Genomic DNA, 14814 nt, shown 5'->3' on the forward strand with positions numbered 1-14814 from the left:
AGTGGACTTCTTTAGCGTTAACTTCTCTTAACCCATCCAACGCTAATTTCAATTTTCGACTGCCTGAGGTAACAACTTTCATTTCTGTCTTATCACATTACATGAATGTCTTTTAGAATTGCACGTTTTAAGATGCCCGGGGCAAACATTTTGCCCATTTCCGGCTTTGCGTTTTCCTCGTGCTTGCCTACGTCACTGTTGCTGATGACGTAAAGAAAGTTAGAGCGCATTCCAAGCGAGCCTAGTGAAATAATTCGGGGATTAAATTTGACAGCACATCTTTGACTATATTGACAAAAAGAAGATGAACAAAAAAAAGAAAGATGTGAAACAATACGACAGTACTGCACCTGTCTAACGACGTGCCTACCTGACAGCCATATTGGACGGGTCGAGTCCATTCAATGGCAGTGTACAGATATAGAATTGATCAAAATGCTTACTTCCTGATTTTAAACGCGGTTTTACCTTTGTTGGTACCAAACGTGTACTATAAACACACAACACATGAACAACAAACCAAACAGAAAATATATAAATGGTTAACCCCAGCTAATCGAATTTGTTTGCCCCTACTAGCTTAGCGTCGCCGTAGCCAGGCAGCTATAAGGGGCGTGTCGTAAATTCACATCGATGGTTGACGGCGTCGACACGAACTCGTCGCGAGTTTCGCTCAACTACAATAACAGAGCCGAGACAGCGCGTCGCTGCTCGGGAAAAGAAACGCCAAAAGTCCAACAGACATGGCCGAGGCTCGGCCCGACGAAGACGAGGAGAGTTTGCGGAGGGACGCCCGGGAACAAGTGGTACGACGCCAGTCAAGCGGCGGTGAAGGTAAAAAACAACAAAAACGAGCACACGCGCGCACGACAACTAAATCGACCCACATTTTGCCATTGGAGTTTGCTTTTAGACTTTTAAACCAATCAGGGGCAAACGTTTCCAATGACATTCTCGCAACACAAACAAAACGTGTCGTACCTTCGTGGGAAAGAGTTTCAAAGTTACATTTTTGTAAAGTTGTCATCATTAAAGACGCAATGCGTTCTGTCACGATGTCGTTTCATAATTTGACAAAGTAGTGTTTACCATGAGAAAGTCGCAAAATTATAACCCGGAAGCTGTTGAACTCGAACAAGTGATCACTAGGCACCCGCTAACCCCCCCACACAAAAACAATCATTTTGCCTAGACAACAGAGCCCTTGTAAATATCCTATTCAATTCAAGCGTCTCGCATTTACATTTTTGCCGTATCCGCATCTTGTCGCATTTGCATCCATGCACGCATTGAAATCGTGACCAAGCATTCCCTTATCTTGTTATCGCATTTCTTTGATCTTTTGTGTTTATTTTCACAAGTCTTAGGACTTACTGAGTCAACTCCGGTTCTCGGGTATTGTATTGCTTGCCGTATCATGTGGAAACATGTTGCGGTATGACAATAAAGTTTCTTGAATTTCAAGGTCAAAGTTCAAAGAAGGGAATAAAGAGATTTTAATTATACATGTTTGAAGATTATCAAGACCTTTTGCCCCAAGGGCCACAGGATGTAATGGCCATGTAACGTAAATGTAATTTACCAAGCGTATTATTTGACTCAGTCAAATAAATTGCGTGATTTATTTATTATTAATTATAATTTTAAGGACTGATACTCAAACAGATTCAAGTTTCAAGAGTTTTATCGTCATATGTATAGTTGTACCATACAATGAAATTCTTATTCTCTTCACTTCCCCGAGCAGCAGACTACATTCCATAATTGAGCAATAAATAAAGAGCAATCAACAACAAACAGCATTTATAATGCAAATGGTTTGCAGTTTTAAGATATTAGAGACTCTGTAGTCCACCAGCATTAAACATCAGCTGAAACCCAACTCTACACACAAAACCAAAACAGGAACGTTTTAAAAGCAGTTACTTGGGAATCATTTATGTGACAGGGTCATAATTTGGACATTGACACAGAGTAGAAACTAGCAGTAGCCTTTTTTGTGGTAAAAGTTAATGTTATATACTTTATTCATCACAGTGATACAAAGTTAGTGGCGAAGGAGTAAAAGCTTATTTACAAATTTCTGCATTCAGAAAAGCTCTGCGACATATAAAACAAATTTCTTAGTAGCAGATGTCTTTTTTTTTTGCATATGCTGCGGACTGCTTGGAAATAAACTGTGGGCCACAAATAGTCAAAATTAACTTTATTCAGCACAGTGTTGCAAGGAGAAATGTTAGCTTTTTTGCACCCTTGCATATTTAGAAAAGCCCTATGATGTAAAACAAATTTCTTAGTAGCGGTTGTAATTTTTTGTCTATCACATGGGAATAACTGGGGGCTAAATTTTGCACACCACTGTACAAATCAATTTGTACAACTTTTGAACACCACCGGACTGCTTTCAGAAGCAAAACAGAAGCGTTTTTAAAGCAGTTACTTTGCCATCATTTACGTGTTCATGATTTGGACCGACACAGAGCGGAAAAAGTTGACGGTACCATTTCTGCTGGTAAAAATTAATTCGGTAACCTTCATTCCCTCCAGTGTTATGAATAGAAATGCAACGAGAATAGTTGGAAAAAAGCCTGTTTACATCTTTGCGGACAGAAATAGCTCTATGGCATATAAAACCAATGTATTAGTAGCACAATGTACACACAATATTTGTACAAAGTTTGGAAGCCTCTTGGGTATGTTTCCAAAAATACACTTATTTAGACACTAATAAGTCATAAAATCTCACATGATTGACTTTTTAAGGCTCATTCTGCTTTCATGTCTGAGCAGGTGTTTCCCCCTTGCGATTCTTTATGGCCATGCAAGCTTTGAACGCGACTTAATCCAACTTTTCGTACTCCCACGATCTTCAAAACCGCAAAAAAGTGAGCTAGTGGCGGAATGTCTCGAGAAAGCTGCGAACATGAGAAGCGACTGCCGTGTTTGGGTTGGGGGCGGGGGCTGCAAACATCTGGAAGTGCTAAGAGCAGCGCCATGACTCAAGTTCAAGTTTGGCCAGCCAATCGCAGTGACGTCCTGGACACGAGCGAGCCAGGAGAGTCAGAAGTCCGGAGCAAGGGGACGAGAAAGTCCTTTTGGGTTCTCGTGGCTTGAAGACTTGTCGACGAAAAGAAAATTAGGTTGAAAATGTGCCGTTTTCTGAGGATGATTGACAGCTGATGATTGCCATTTTCCGCTTCAAGCTTTGTCTCGTCTGTGTCTCCCGCAGCTCGTCCTGGTAGGAGGAAGCCGGAAAATCGTCTCAGGTTGGCTACTTTTTGCCTTTTTTTCTGTTTTGTGTAAATGTTCGTCTAACCTAATGTGTTCATGGGCCCCTTTGGTCTCTGGAAAGGTTTTTGTACTTGAAGTCCATCCCCATTCTGCTGTGTCTGCAGCCCGCCCCAGCAGCCCCCCTACTTTTCCTCTGACACACTCTTGAAAGTATTTGGGCTGGTGACCTGTTGGCATGGCAACCAGTCAGGGGCAGTGTCAGTACGTGTTTATGGGCAAACCTCAAAGTGGTTGTGTTGCTCTCCTTTGCTAATCTGCCTAGCAACAACCAAAAACTCAGACAACATTCAGACATAGCAAAGCATCTTGAAAAGCGTTTAATTATTTTTCCGTCTTTCTCTCTATGCAGCCAGGGTCCACTGTGGTCCCTCAGAGCAGCCATCAAAAGATGTGAGTACACTAAAGTAGATTTGCAATCATTAATCACAATCTATTATCATATTAATAGATGATCATTTTTGATTATTGATTAATGGTGTTGAGACCTTGTTCAATTTAAAATGATCCAAATCCGCTCGAAACTTTAAACCGGTAAATATTCTTAACTCATTCAGTGCCGTTGACGACTATAGACGTCAAAGATCCACTTACTGAGCTCCACTTACATGTTGCAGACAAAACAGTAACTGAATCTTAGTTTATATATCTTGTCTTATTTTATGTATCAAAGTACTTTTGGTATCGGTACTTGGTATCGGTGACCACTCGGGATTTAAAAACTCAAGACTGGTATGGATCTGGAAAAATAAAATGGTACAGAATGTTCTTAATCAAATTAATGGACAAATTAATAGATTTTTAACTTAAAAAAAAAGCTTTTATTTGCGTGTCCCAATCCTTTATGTTCTTCAGCCACCAGCAGGTCTTCTTTCCCTGACCCTTCCCGAGACAGAACCAGAGACGGAGACGCCAGGTAAGGGTGCCCTCTCATCTTTGCCGCCATCATCATGTAACTTATTTTTTTTCCCGACCGTTTACTTACTCTTCAGGGTCCCCGTCGCCAGGCGGCCGGAGATCACCATCCTTTCGGCCGAACCGCTCCCCTCCCCTTCCTGGTTAGGTGGAACGCCTGGCGCGTTCCCGCCCCCTCCTCCTCCGGCCGCGCAAATCTGGGGACCCGTCATCCCGCCGTCCATACAGGTAGCTCAGATGTTTTTGTTTTTTTTAAGCAAGTGCGTCAAAGTGCCTGAAATGATGCCATCCCTTGTTTTACGAAGCCTTTCCCTGGGGTCATCGGCGTGACCCCTCTCAGGGGGGCCCCGCTCCACTTTTTGAGAAGGACTGAGGCAGTGCAGCATGCACGTCGCCGTGCACCGCCATCTGGAAGTTAAATCTTCTTTTCCCGCCCACAGCCTCCGCCGTCCTACGATGAGGTGATAAGGGAGAAGACACAGGAGCTGGTTGTGCAGACGTCACCTCCTCCCTCATCTTCATCTTCATCATCATCGTCTCATCCAGCTTTTCGAACAACCAGCGCCACTCAGACCGACACCGGATCTTCTCCTGGTGCAGGTAACAAGATGCTCGCTTCTTTGAAGGCGGAACGGGAACGACTTAACTCATTCGATGCCAGCCGTTTGCCCCCCCCCCAATCATACAACGCAGAATATTGTTGTTTGTTTTTTTTCTTAACCTACCAAAAAAACAAATTCTCAAATGTGAGTACATCTTTCCCAGGGGGTATGTGAAGGCACCTCACGGGGTTCGTGGATTATTGACAGAGTTTATGCAGGTATCTTCAAATCTAATTGCATAAAATGAGAGGAAGAGTACTTTTTTCTTTTCAAATTAAGAGCAAATTAATTTGACCATGAAGCAATTTGTTGCTAAATTGATGCCTGTATTTTGTTGAGTTTTATACAGAAGCGCATTCCGACATAATGTAGGGTCAGTAATAAATCAGATGATGTTACACCAGGTGTGTCCAAACTACGGCCCGAGAGATTTCATGAGATTTTAACTTGGTCCGGCAGGTGTCAGCAAATCTGTATATTTTTCTTTTTTAATTACGGGTGAATTAATTGTAACTTCAATCAACTCAATGCTAAATTGTGCATTTGTGACTCCTTTGCAAAAACATATGCATTTGTCGTCAGTTTTTATGGCTGTGCATTGTCATTATAGGAATGCAATTTTCCGGCAAATTTCTAGGCAAATCAGCTAGCCTAGAAATACTACGCTAAAATACAGATCCGATGTTTATTAAATCAGACAATGACGCAACTCCTTTGCAAAATGTTGTGTCAGAAGATTTTTACACTGTGGCAGGAAATCTGCACTTTTCTTTTCAAATCCAGAGCAAATTAATTAGAACATAAAGCAACTTATTTCTAAACTGGCTTTTAGCGACTCCTTTGCCAAACACGTCTTAATATCACGTTTTGTTACGTTTTTTTTAATGCGCGTTGCAATTTTCTAGCAGATGAGTGATAGATAAAACGGATGATGTTACACAAGCTGAAAGTAGAACAGTGACTTAATACACAATATTTTTTCTTCTTTCGAGACACCTCTAACATCTGAACAGTGGTTCCCTTCTCTGAAGCCGTTCGTGACCTTTGTAGTAGTCTTTTCATTTACGACACACACATACTTCTGCCAGCTATCATAACATACTCCTTGACGTACTACAATCATAAATGTTCCCTCTTTGAACGTATACATCAGCTTGCCCAATTCAAAGCGTTGACTGTTGTTCAGAGTTTTAATGGTGAAGTCACCCTGCCCCCACTGTAAACAACTGACAAACAGAGGGCATATTTAGTCTAAAGTGGTGGATCAGTACACCATGCCAACAGTTTGGCTCATTACCACTTCTCAAAGTGCTTGCAATTTAAAGGGCCAGCGCAACAGACCCAAATCAACCATTCCCAATGGGGGAAAAAAAAAACTGACATAACGCGTACTTGGCAATGAACTTTTGGATTCTAATGGACGCCTCAAGTCATTATTGGCATTTAATGAGTCGGGGACAAAATGTGAAGAGCAAACCGAACGGGCAGCGAAGCTTTGAATTTGCTTTTTTGTGTCCAGCGACACAGGTCAAACCTCCGCGTCCGCCGATCCCCGCCGCGCCGTCTCAAACCGATGTTAAAATCATCGGCCCTTTGACCCCGCCTTGTGAAAAGGGCCAATCGGAACAGCTCCCCGGCACCACGCCCCTTCGCAATGAGGCGGAGCGCCCCAGGCCCCGCCCTCGATCCAGGCCCGGCGTGACCTCGGTCGGCAACGAGGTCAAGGTTCAGACTTTGGTGAAACTGCGAGAGGACGGCTGGGCCACGCTCGCCGCCCGGGCTCGCTCCGAGATCGGCAGAGAAGACGCGACTAAAGGGAAATACCTTCAAGAGCTCCTGGACGCCTTCAGCTCCGACGACTGGGGTCTCCCAGAGCAGCGAGGTGACGACAGCGGCCTTAGCCAATCGGAGGAGGAGGACGAGGAGGAGGACGACGACATGGCGGCCCTGAAGGCGAGGATCCGGGCCTTTGAGCAGGAGCAGGTGGCGCTTGACGGGAGCCGCGGCGACAAGGAGGTCGTGGTCAAGAAACCCGAACCTCGGCCGCGCCCTCGTCTTCAAACGACCAAAAGCGTTCCTCCCGCGATTGCCCCTAAACCCAAAAGCCTCAGAAAGGCATCCGCCACGGACTCCGTTATAGCCCCCCCTGAGGTCCCGAACCCCAAAGCGCCACCAAGCACAGAGCCCCTTCCGACTCACGCCCCCGCCGCCCTTCCTTGCACTGCGCCCGTCCCAGCCCCCAGGCTCCCTCCGGTGAAAACCACTCCCTCCCCCAGTGAGACCCCCACCGCAACCAAATCTCCAAGCAGACCTCCCATCGCCCCACGGACAAGTGTGGGGGCCGTACCCCTTGAAAAGGCGCCCCCACCTGTGGCCCCGACGCGGCCCCCCAGACCTTCAGAGGTCAGCAGAGGGACAAACTCAACGCAGACTCAGGATACTCTTCACCTGGCAGGTAAGTCCCCTGAGTCCCTTGCACTAGTTCCAGAGTACTTGGCTAATAAAATAAAATAAATTAAGATACATAATTGAAAAAAGGTTGAGAACGTGAAGGCACTTCAAGGGGTTCTGCAGTTTCTGCAGATGCCAGCAAGTCAAATTTAATTTTTTCAATTCCTCAGCAGGAACAGTTGATTTCTTTTCAAATTAAGAGCAAACTTATTGGAACTTGAAGCAACATATTGGTAAATTGTGTTTTTGTGGCTCCTTTCCCAAACATACGATGCGCTATTTTGTTAAATACTGTATGGGTGCACAGTCACTTGTAACACAATTTTCGTCTAGACAAAGCCAAAAATCAAAAGTGACGTTTCATGATGTGTCCTCTGGAATTGCAGAGTAAAATAAAATATGGTTAATCCCCATTAACACTGACTTGTTAATAATGATTAGATTGGATTGGGGCAAAAAAAAACATACAAAGCCCTTGCTTTTGGGACTCTAAAATAAATGAGCCCAGGATATACATGATCATTTCAAAACTTTTTCCAGCACAGCTCCTTAGTTCTGTTTTTCCATGACAGATTATCTGAAGCACATGGGCAATTATGGACTAATGAAACCAAGGTTGAACATTCCAAAATGACGTAAACACATCACCTAAAAAAGAAACATGCTTGCATTCAAGCTCAGTGATAGCATCACGCTCATTTATTTGGAACTGGGCCATCGTCAAGGTACAGGGTAAAATTTTCAGAAAAAAAATAGATAACTGAAGCCCACTGAAAGAGCTCAACTTGATTAGGGGTTAAGTAGAGGCATTTGAAAAGTGCCAGGTGTGTTCTTGCTTGATTGGCTAATTCTAAGCGCAGCTCAGCTCTAATAGGGTGTGCACGCTTGTGCAACCATTTTCACAGGAATGTATTTTTTACTTCCTCTCATGGACGCTTTTTGTTTTCCAACGAACACGGTTTAAATGTCACAGATGTCAAAAAATAGGTCACGGTCATCAAAAGTGCTTTATTTAGGTGACAATGGTGGTTAGAAAGAGATGATTTATTGTGATGCCATTTGAAGAGGGTGTGTAGACTTTGAATCCGCTGTTAAGCTTTCTAAAAGGCAAAAGAAAATACTGGAATCAGACCGCTGAGAAAGCTGCTTCCATTTCAACCAGTGACTTTTGTTTGCCGTGAGAGCTCGTTTGTTGTGGTCGGCGTCGGTGCGCCGCACCCGCTTTAAAGAAAGGAAAACGTGTCACCGGAAATGACAGCGTTTGAGGAAAGCTGTCGTCTTCCACGCCTGCGGCGACGCAAAATCCCCTTCAGTTGTCTGGACTTCCTATCGACAAGGATCCTTTGCAAATGGGCACAACTGCGCGACCTCCTGCGTTGCACTCTGGGTAACGTAAGCTGTGCGCCGCAGCACAATGCGGCTTTTCAGGCCCAATGCAAACGTCGCGTTTGTCCCATTCAGACTCAACATTAGCCGATTGTGTGCATAGAAACAGACTGTGTGGACAAGCTCTTCAAATGTTTTTTTTTCCTCGTTTTTGCCAATATAAAGGCTTGCTTTTTCTTCTGTCATGTGACCTAAATCAGTGGCTCTCAAACGGGGGTACTTCAAGGGTTTCTGCGCATATCAGCGAATCGAATTTGATGCCGTGGCAGGAACGGTGCAGTTTTATTTTCATATCAAGAGCAAATTAATTGGAACATGAAGCAACTTTTTCTGATAAATAGGGACTCTTTCGCAAAAGATTGGATGCCTTTATTTTGTTGACATTTACCCAAATGTGTATTGTTATTAGGTGGTGCGATTTTTCCAGCAGATGAGCCAAAAATAAAACCCATTGTGTTAGGCAATTTGTCCTCAGGAATTGCTCAGTTAAATATGAATAAAAAACCCAACCCAAAATGTAGTGACAAAGTTTAAAAAGTCAAACACGGGTATTGCAGCAGTGCTAGTTTTGCAGGCGGCACATCATCGAAAAACATTGGCGGTGAATTCAGTCAAGCTAAAATAAAATTGGGTATGAATCCTAGATGCATAAGTAATAAATCAGGCATTAAGTACATCAAGAACATTAATTTCCAAATACTTCAGTATTAAATCCATACTTGAGTATCTGGTATAGAATGTCTGTACTCTTAAACGTGAAAATACGTCCCTGGCATTGAATGAGTTAATGCGATTATCACGCGTGACACTTTGTCACATCTCGTCAAACTGCATTGTGGCAGATACATTTAGAAACAGTAGTGCTTTGTTTTCAAATTAAGAGCAAATTCATTGGAACATTTGCTAAATGTGTTAGTGTCACTTATGTAAAATACTGTATACTTTTGTTTTGTGAAGTTTTGTACAAAGGCGCATTCTTATTTAATGATGCAATTTTCCCGCAGATGAGATCGGAAAAAAAAAAACGTTAAATATCTTTTGGAGTTGCTGAATGAAATATGCCTGTTTGTGCCGGTTTAGGGGTACTTGGCTATTGAAAAAAAATGTTTGCTCCGTGCAAGATGAGTTTCCATTTCCTAGTCTATGTCTGTTATTTCTTCAGAATCCTCCTTGGAACCAAACGCGATCCCTTCGAAGGCGCCGGGCCCCGCCCCCGTCCACGCCAGGCCGTCATTGATTGTCCCAAAAAAGGCTGAAAGTACCAATGAGCCTGCGCTCCCCCCGAGGTAACAACCATCTCATTGGATCCCTTCACTTATCCCAAATCCAAATGCTAGTTTTCCTTTTTCCTACACAGTCGATGCAAATTTCACTCTGCATAATTTTCAAACCGTCAGTCTAATTTGAATGTTTTTGAACAAACCCTCCAGCAACTGTTTAAAAAAAAAACTGCCCCTCATTATATTAATATATATATACATCACATAAAATGCTACTGGTTTGGTCTGTTAAGAAAAAAAAAATGAAAATGCTGATCATTTTACAACGTAAAAGAAAAGGTTTTATTTTGAAAAGAAATAATCAGTTGATCAAAAACAGATTATTCATCATCTCTGTTGATGAATGGATTAATTGTTGCACGTCAACACTCATGCTAACGTTAGCCTAGCCAGTGTGCACCTAGCTCACTTTTTTTTTTTTTTTTTTTTTCTCATGCAGGCCCTCCGATGCGAAGCCGCTCCCCCCCAGGCCCCCAAGCATGAAATCCGTCCCCGCCCGTCCACCGCCTCCCGCCACCCACCCGTCGGCGAGCCAGACGCAGCCGCCGTCTTCCCCGGCGCCGTCCAATCACAGGGCGTCCAAAAGAGGGCCGCCTCTGCCCCCTCGCCCCAAGCCCGGACATCCGCTCTTTAGGGTACGATCGAAAGTTCACTAAAGTGAGTGTGAAGCACATCACCATGAAATTGTGGCGTCCCAGAAACAGGACGTCCTCATCGTCCTGGACGACCCGCCTCCAGAAACCTCTCCGACGCCCGCGATGCCGCTTTGCAGCGCGTCAGGATGTCTCCTGGACCTGGACGTGATGCCCCCGGCACAAGTACCAGAACCGGCCTTGGTGACTTGGCAGCAGGTACAGTATGAGGTGGTTCTGTTGCGCGAGGGTATGAGGGTAATCTTTAATCAAGCAAAAGCCCAGCTAGTCGCGGCTCGCTAGTCGCGGCTCGCTAGTCGCGGCTCGCTAGTCGCGGCTCGCTAGTCGCGGCTCGCTAGTCGCGGCTCGCTAGTCGCGGCTCGCTAGTCGCGGCTCGCTAGTCGCGGCTCGCTAGTCGCGGCTCGCTAGTCGCGGCTCGCTAGTCGCGGCTCGCTAGTCGCGGCTCGCTAGTCGCGGCTCGCTAGTCGCGGCTCGCTAGTCGCTCATTTTTGACTGCGGAATCCTCTCAGCTCTTCCCCATGTGTTTCTTTTGGTTGTTCTGTAAGATGCCACTAGATGGTGCCAAAGCGCTGCCTCTATTGGAGAGGAGGAATTGAATCCTGAAAGTATGTTGAACTGAGGTTCAACAGCTTTGTGTGTTGGGGAGATGCTTTTTTGAATTAAATAACCTGGAGGCCATTTATTTTTAAGCATTTTACGTCGAAGCGTTCAACTAATTATTATATTAAATTCCTGGTTAAAGCAGGGGATACATTGCAGTCATACCCACAATAGGCAATGATTCTCAAGTAAAGTCAGAATTCTCACTTTAAAAGTCTTGAATTCTGCCCAATCGCAGAATTCTCTCTTTGAAGTGAAAATTTAGAATGAATTTGAAATAGTTAGAATTTTCTCTTATCTTTTAACTCATACACCGCCAGGCCAGTCAAAATGGATCTTTGACGTCTGTAGCAGTCAATGGCAGTGAATGAGTTAAATGCTGTCCTGCAAAATGGCAGATTTTAAGCTATATACTGCAAGTAATGTATATTTATTTTTCAGTTTATGCCAGTGATGTAGAGTGACAAATACAATAATTAAGTCATTCACTGCCAGCCCAGTAAAAATGTAGCTTTGACGATTTTAGCTGTCAATGGCAGTGAATGAGTTGAAGTGAGAATTTGACTTCTCAGAATTCTTTGACAATTCTCTGAATTTTAACTTCTCACTTTTAAGTCCGATTTTGAGGACAGAATTCTCAACTTAAAGGCTTTTTAAAGTGAGGGCTTTTTTTTGTAGAGGCAAGCGTATTCAGAATTCTCACTTTAAAATTCTGTAAAGTAAGAAGTCTGACTTTCAAGTGGGAATTCTCCGAATAATGTCAGAAATCTGATTCTCCTGCTTCTATCTTTAAAGTGAGAATTCTGTCAATAAACAGTTTCAAGTGAGAATTCTGAGTCAGAATTCTCACTTCAAAGGCAGAAGTCTGAGAGCAGTCGAAATTCTCCGTTTACTTAGAATTCTCCCTTTAAAGTCCAACTTCAAAGTGAGATTTCTGATCCTTCCTAGAATTCCGAATTTAAAGTGAGACTATTCTCAGAAAACTCTTTAAATTGAGAATTCGGAATTCTCAGATTTCTCGCTTTAATGTCAGAATTCTGACCATTTTTCGAATTCCCATTTGAAAGTATTGTTTTAAGCACAATGGTGTTGAAATGTTGTTCTGTGTTTTCCGTGCAGCCCGTCACGCAGAAACATCCCGAGCCGCCTCCTGTCAGGTCAGACGCGCCAAAAACAATCCTGGGTGCTTTTGTTTTTGTTTTTTTCTGCGAACCAAGACTCCAATAGTTCCTTGTTTCCGTGTCCGCGTGCGCAGCGGCCCCGGTTACCTCGCCTTGTTCGACTTTGTGGGAGCGGCGGAAGACGAGCTGACCTTCTATCAGGGGGACACCATCAGCCTTGTGGAGATGGTCGACCAACAGTGGGGGCGGGGCCAGATCCACGGACGCGTCGGGCTCTTCCCGCTTAGCTTCACGCGAGCCGCGGAGGCCCGCCCGCCGGAAAATCCCGGTGAGGCACACCATTGTTTTTGTTTTGGTTTATTTTTTCCGTCCGATTTAGGATGTTGCAATTTCATATTGGATTTTTGTTTTTTCCTCAGTGACTGCGACGCCCCCAAAAGAAACGGTGAGTGTTTGTTTTTTTGTTTTGTTTTTTGGCGCCGTATTTAATTCGAAGTATTTTAAGTATAAATGTTTTTTTCTATTTTTTCATATTTTTTATTATACTGTATTTTTGCATTTACCGTATATTTTTATCGTGTATTATTTATGGTTATATTTACAGCTTGTTTTTGCTATGTCATTTTTTTATTCGCATATTTTCAAAAGAAACAGGAGTGAGTCTTTTTTGGCCATGTTTTTTTCATATTTCAGTATATGATTTTTCCATTTGTAGAATTTTTTTTCATGTCTTTAGGTTGTAAAATCCCCCCCACATTTTCAGATTTTTTTTTCAGAAAGGCATAAACATTTTCCCAAGTTTCTTTCATTTAGTTACACTCCCAAAATTCAAACCTTTCAATGAACAAACGAGGCTTCATGAAGCACTTGTGATATTTTATGACTCCTCTAGATGGCACCCTTAGTTCAAAGAAGCACAATTCAACTGCACTCGTGTTTATTTTTAAAACAAGAGACCCATCTAGAGGAGTAAAACAATATGACGTACTACACAAGGCTTTTATTTCCCAACACGTTTCAAACCTCGATGTGGAAGCAAATAATTTGAAAAGTGAGCCACGTTATAGCGAGGGAACTCTGTATTACAATTTCATTTTTTGTTTGGACAAAAATCTCACCATCTCATGAATCATTTTACAAATCTCGGAACGCATTCAGGTGGACGAGTGGGCAGTGGCGCTGTTTGACTTCCCTGGTCAGACGGCAGAAGATCTTTCCTTCCACAAGGGGGCGTATATCCAAGTGCTCCAACACGTGGACTCTGAATGGAGGAGGGGGCGACTAGACGGGAGGGAGGGGCTTTACCCCGCAGCTTTCACGCAGGCCTGCCCAGGTGCGACATAAAATATGCAAATATATACCGTGTCATTTTTTAAAATTTTTTTTACATAACTGTGTATGAGGATCAGCGCAGCAAAGCAAAATCTCTGATGATGATGATGATGATGTGAACCAGGCCAGCAGCTAGTGAACATTTTGGATATCCATCCTGAAGGTTCTCAAGAGTTAATTTCTTCTTTCTGCACTGTTTGATCATAAAATGTGGTTCATTTTTATGACGTTTAAAAGATGTGGTTTGACGCTTCGGGGCCGCTTTGCCGCTTCAGGGCCCGGCAACATTTCCATCATCGATTGATCTATAAATTCCCGAGTTTATCAAGGCTCCGACCAAAACGCTTTCTTCCCGATTACAGCTCGGCCAATCCCAAGTCAAAAGGCGGCGGAGAGGGGCGCGGCCAAAGCCTTATTTGCCTTCGCCGCCGAGAACGAGGACGAGCTCACGGTAAAGGTAAGCTCATGGAAGGAGGTCAACGAACAAGTTCTTCTGACTTGCTTTTGTCGTCTTCCTCCAGCCCGGCGACATCATCACGCAGGTGGAGTCGGCGGACGAGCAGTGGATTGTGGGAGTTGTCGCCGGTAAGAAAGGAATTCTGCCCAAAAACTACATTGAGCTTCTTTGACGAGGACAATCTTCTGACGGGACATTTTGAGGTTTTGCCACGGAGGTGAGGACTACACTTTTTCACTCTGCAATGCTTGAACGAAGCGGCGTTAGCCCCGCCCACACACTCCGTCGTGCAGTCAAAATACTTTGACACGCCTTTTTCTTTTTTTGGGGGGGGGAAATTGAAGCTCAAACGCAGGATTTTTTTTTTCCCTCCCAGACTTAAAATGCTTGAATATTTACAGCACTAATCAATAACGATGGAAAGAAAGATGGAAAGGTTGCACGTTCATACCTGGCCAAGAAAATATGTGGAGGGAAGTATTTTTTTTCCATAACGCTGTTAGGCTTCTTCAGTGACGTCACATGAATGTAGTCAACACGAACATTCCAACTTTTAAGTACTAATAAAACTTTACGACATTCCATTCATTATGTTTACCTGTCTGATTGAATGACCATCCTTGATTTAAACAAAACAAAAAAGCTCTAACTGTAGCTTTAATATTTTAAATTTGGACTTTACTGTGCATTTACCATAAAAATGGTATCTGGTTTGATTGCTTTAAAAAA

At 43.5% G+C, this 14814-nt stretch overlaps 1 protein-coding gene across 2 annotated transcripts; it reads left to right on the plus strand.

The window, feature by feature from the left end:
- The first annotated feature begins 624 nt into the window (after positions 1 to 624).
- On the plus strand, positions 625 to 14669 carry LOC148428540 (uncharacterized). 2 transcript variants are annotated; one of them, XM_088408304.1, is made up of 16 exons: positions 625 to 834; positions 3230 to 3266; positions 3641 to 3681; positions 4144 to 4204; positions 4281 to 4431; positions 4644 to 4803; positions 6325 to 7260; positions 9805 to 9928; positions 10362 to 10557; positions 10621 to 10773; positions 12295 to 12332; positions 12431 to 12624; positions 12716 to 12741; positions 13455 to 13629; positions 13991 to 14085; positions 14150 to 14669. In XM_088408304.1, the coding sequence occupies exons 1-16, from the start codon at positions 744 to 746 to the stop codon at positions 14255 to 14257; spliced, it is 2586 nt and encodes an 861-aa protein (XP_088264430.1). In that variant the 5' UTR covers positions 625 to 743; the 3' UTR covers positions 14258 to 14669. The 2 variants fall into 2 exon arrangements, with proteins under 2 accessions (XP_088264430.1, XP_088264438.1); XM_088408312.1 differs by having other exon boundaries at positions 10627 to 10773.
- The last annotated feature ends 145 nt before the right edge of the window (positions 14670 to 14814 follow it).

The sequence above is a fragment of the Hippichthys cyanospilos genome, chromosome 1 (genome assembly GCF_059441005.1).
Source record: "Hippichthys cyanospilos isolate Australia breed blue-spotted pipefish chromosome 1, RoL_Hcya_1.0, whole genome shotgun sequence".
NCBI lineage: Eukaryota > Metazoa > Chordata > Actinopteri > Syngnathiformes > Syngnathidae > Hippichthys > Hippichthys cyanospilos.

Coding starts and splice junctions, on each gene's coding strand:
- LOC148428540 (XM_088408304.1), top strand. CDS start 744: ATGGCCGAGGCTCGGCCCGACGAAGACGAGGAGAGTTTGCGGAGGGAC. Junction 3,267..3,640: donor AAGCCGGAAAATCGTCTCAG/GTTGGCTACTTT, acceptor CTCTCTATGCAG/CCAGGGTCCACTGTGGTCCC. Junction 3,682..4,143: donor CAGAGCAGCCATCAAAAGAT/GTGAGTACACTA, acceptor TATGTTCTTCAG/CCACCAGCAGGTCTTCTTTC.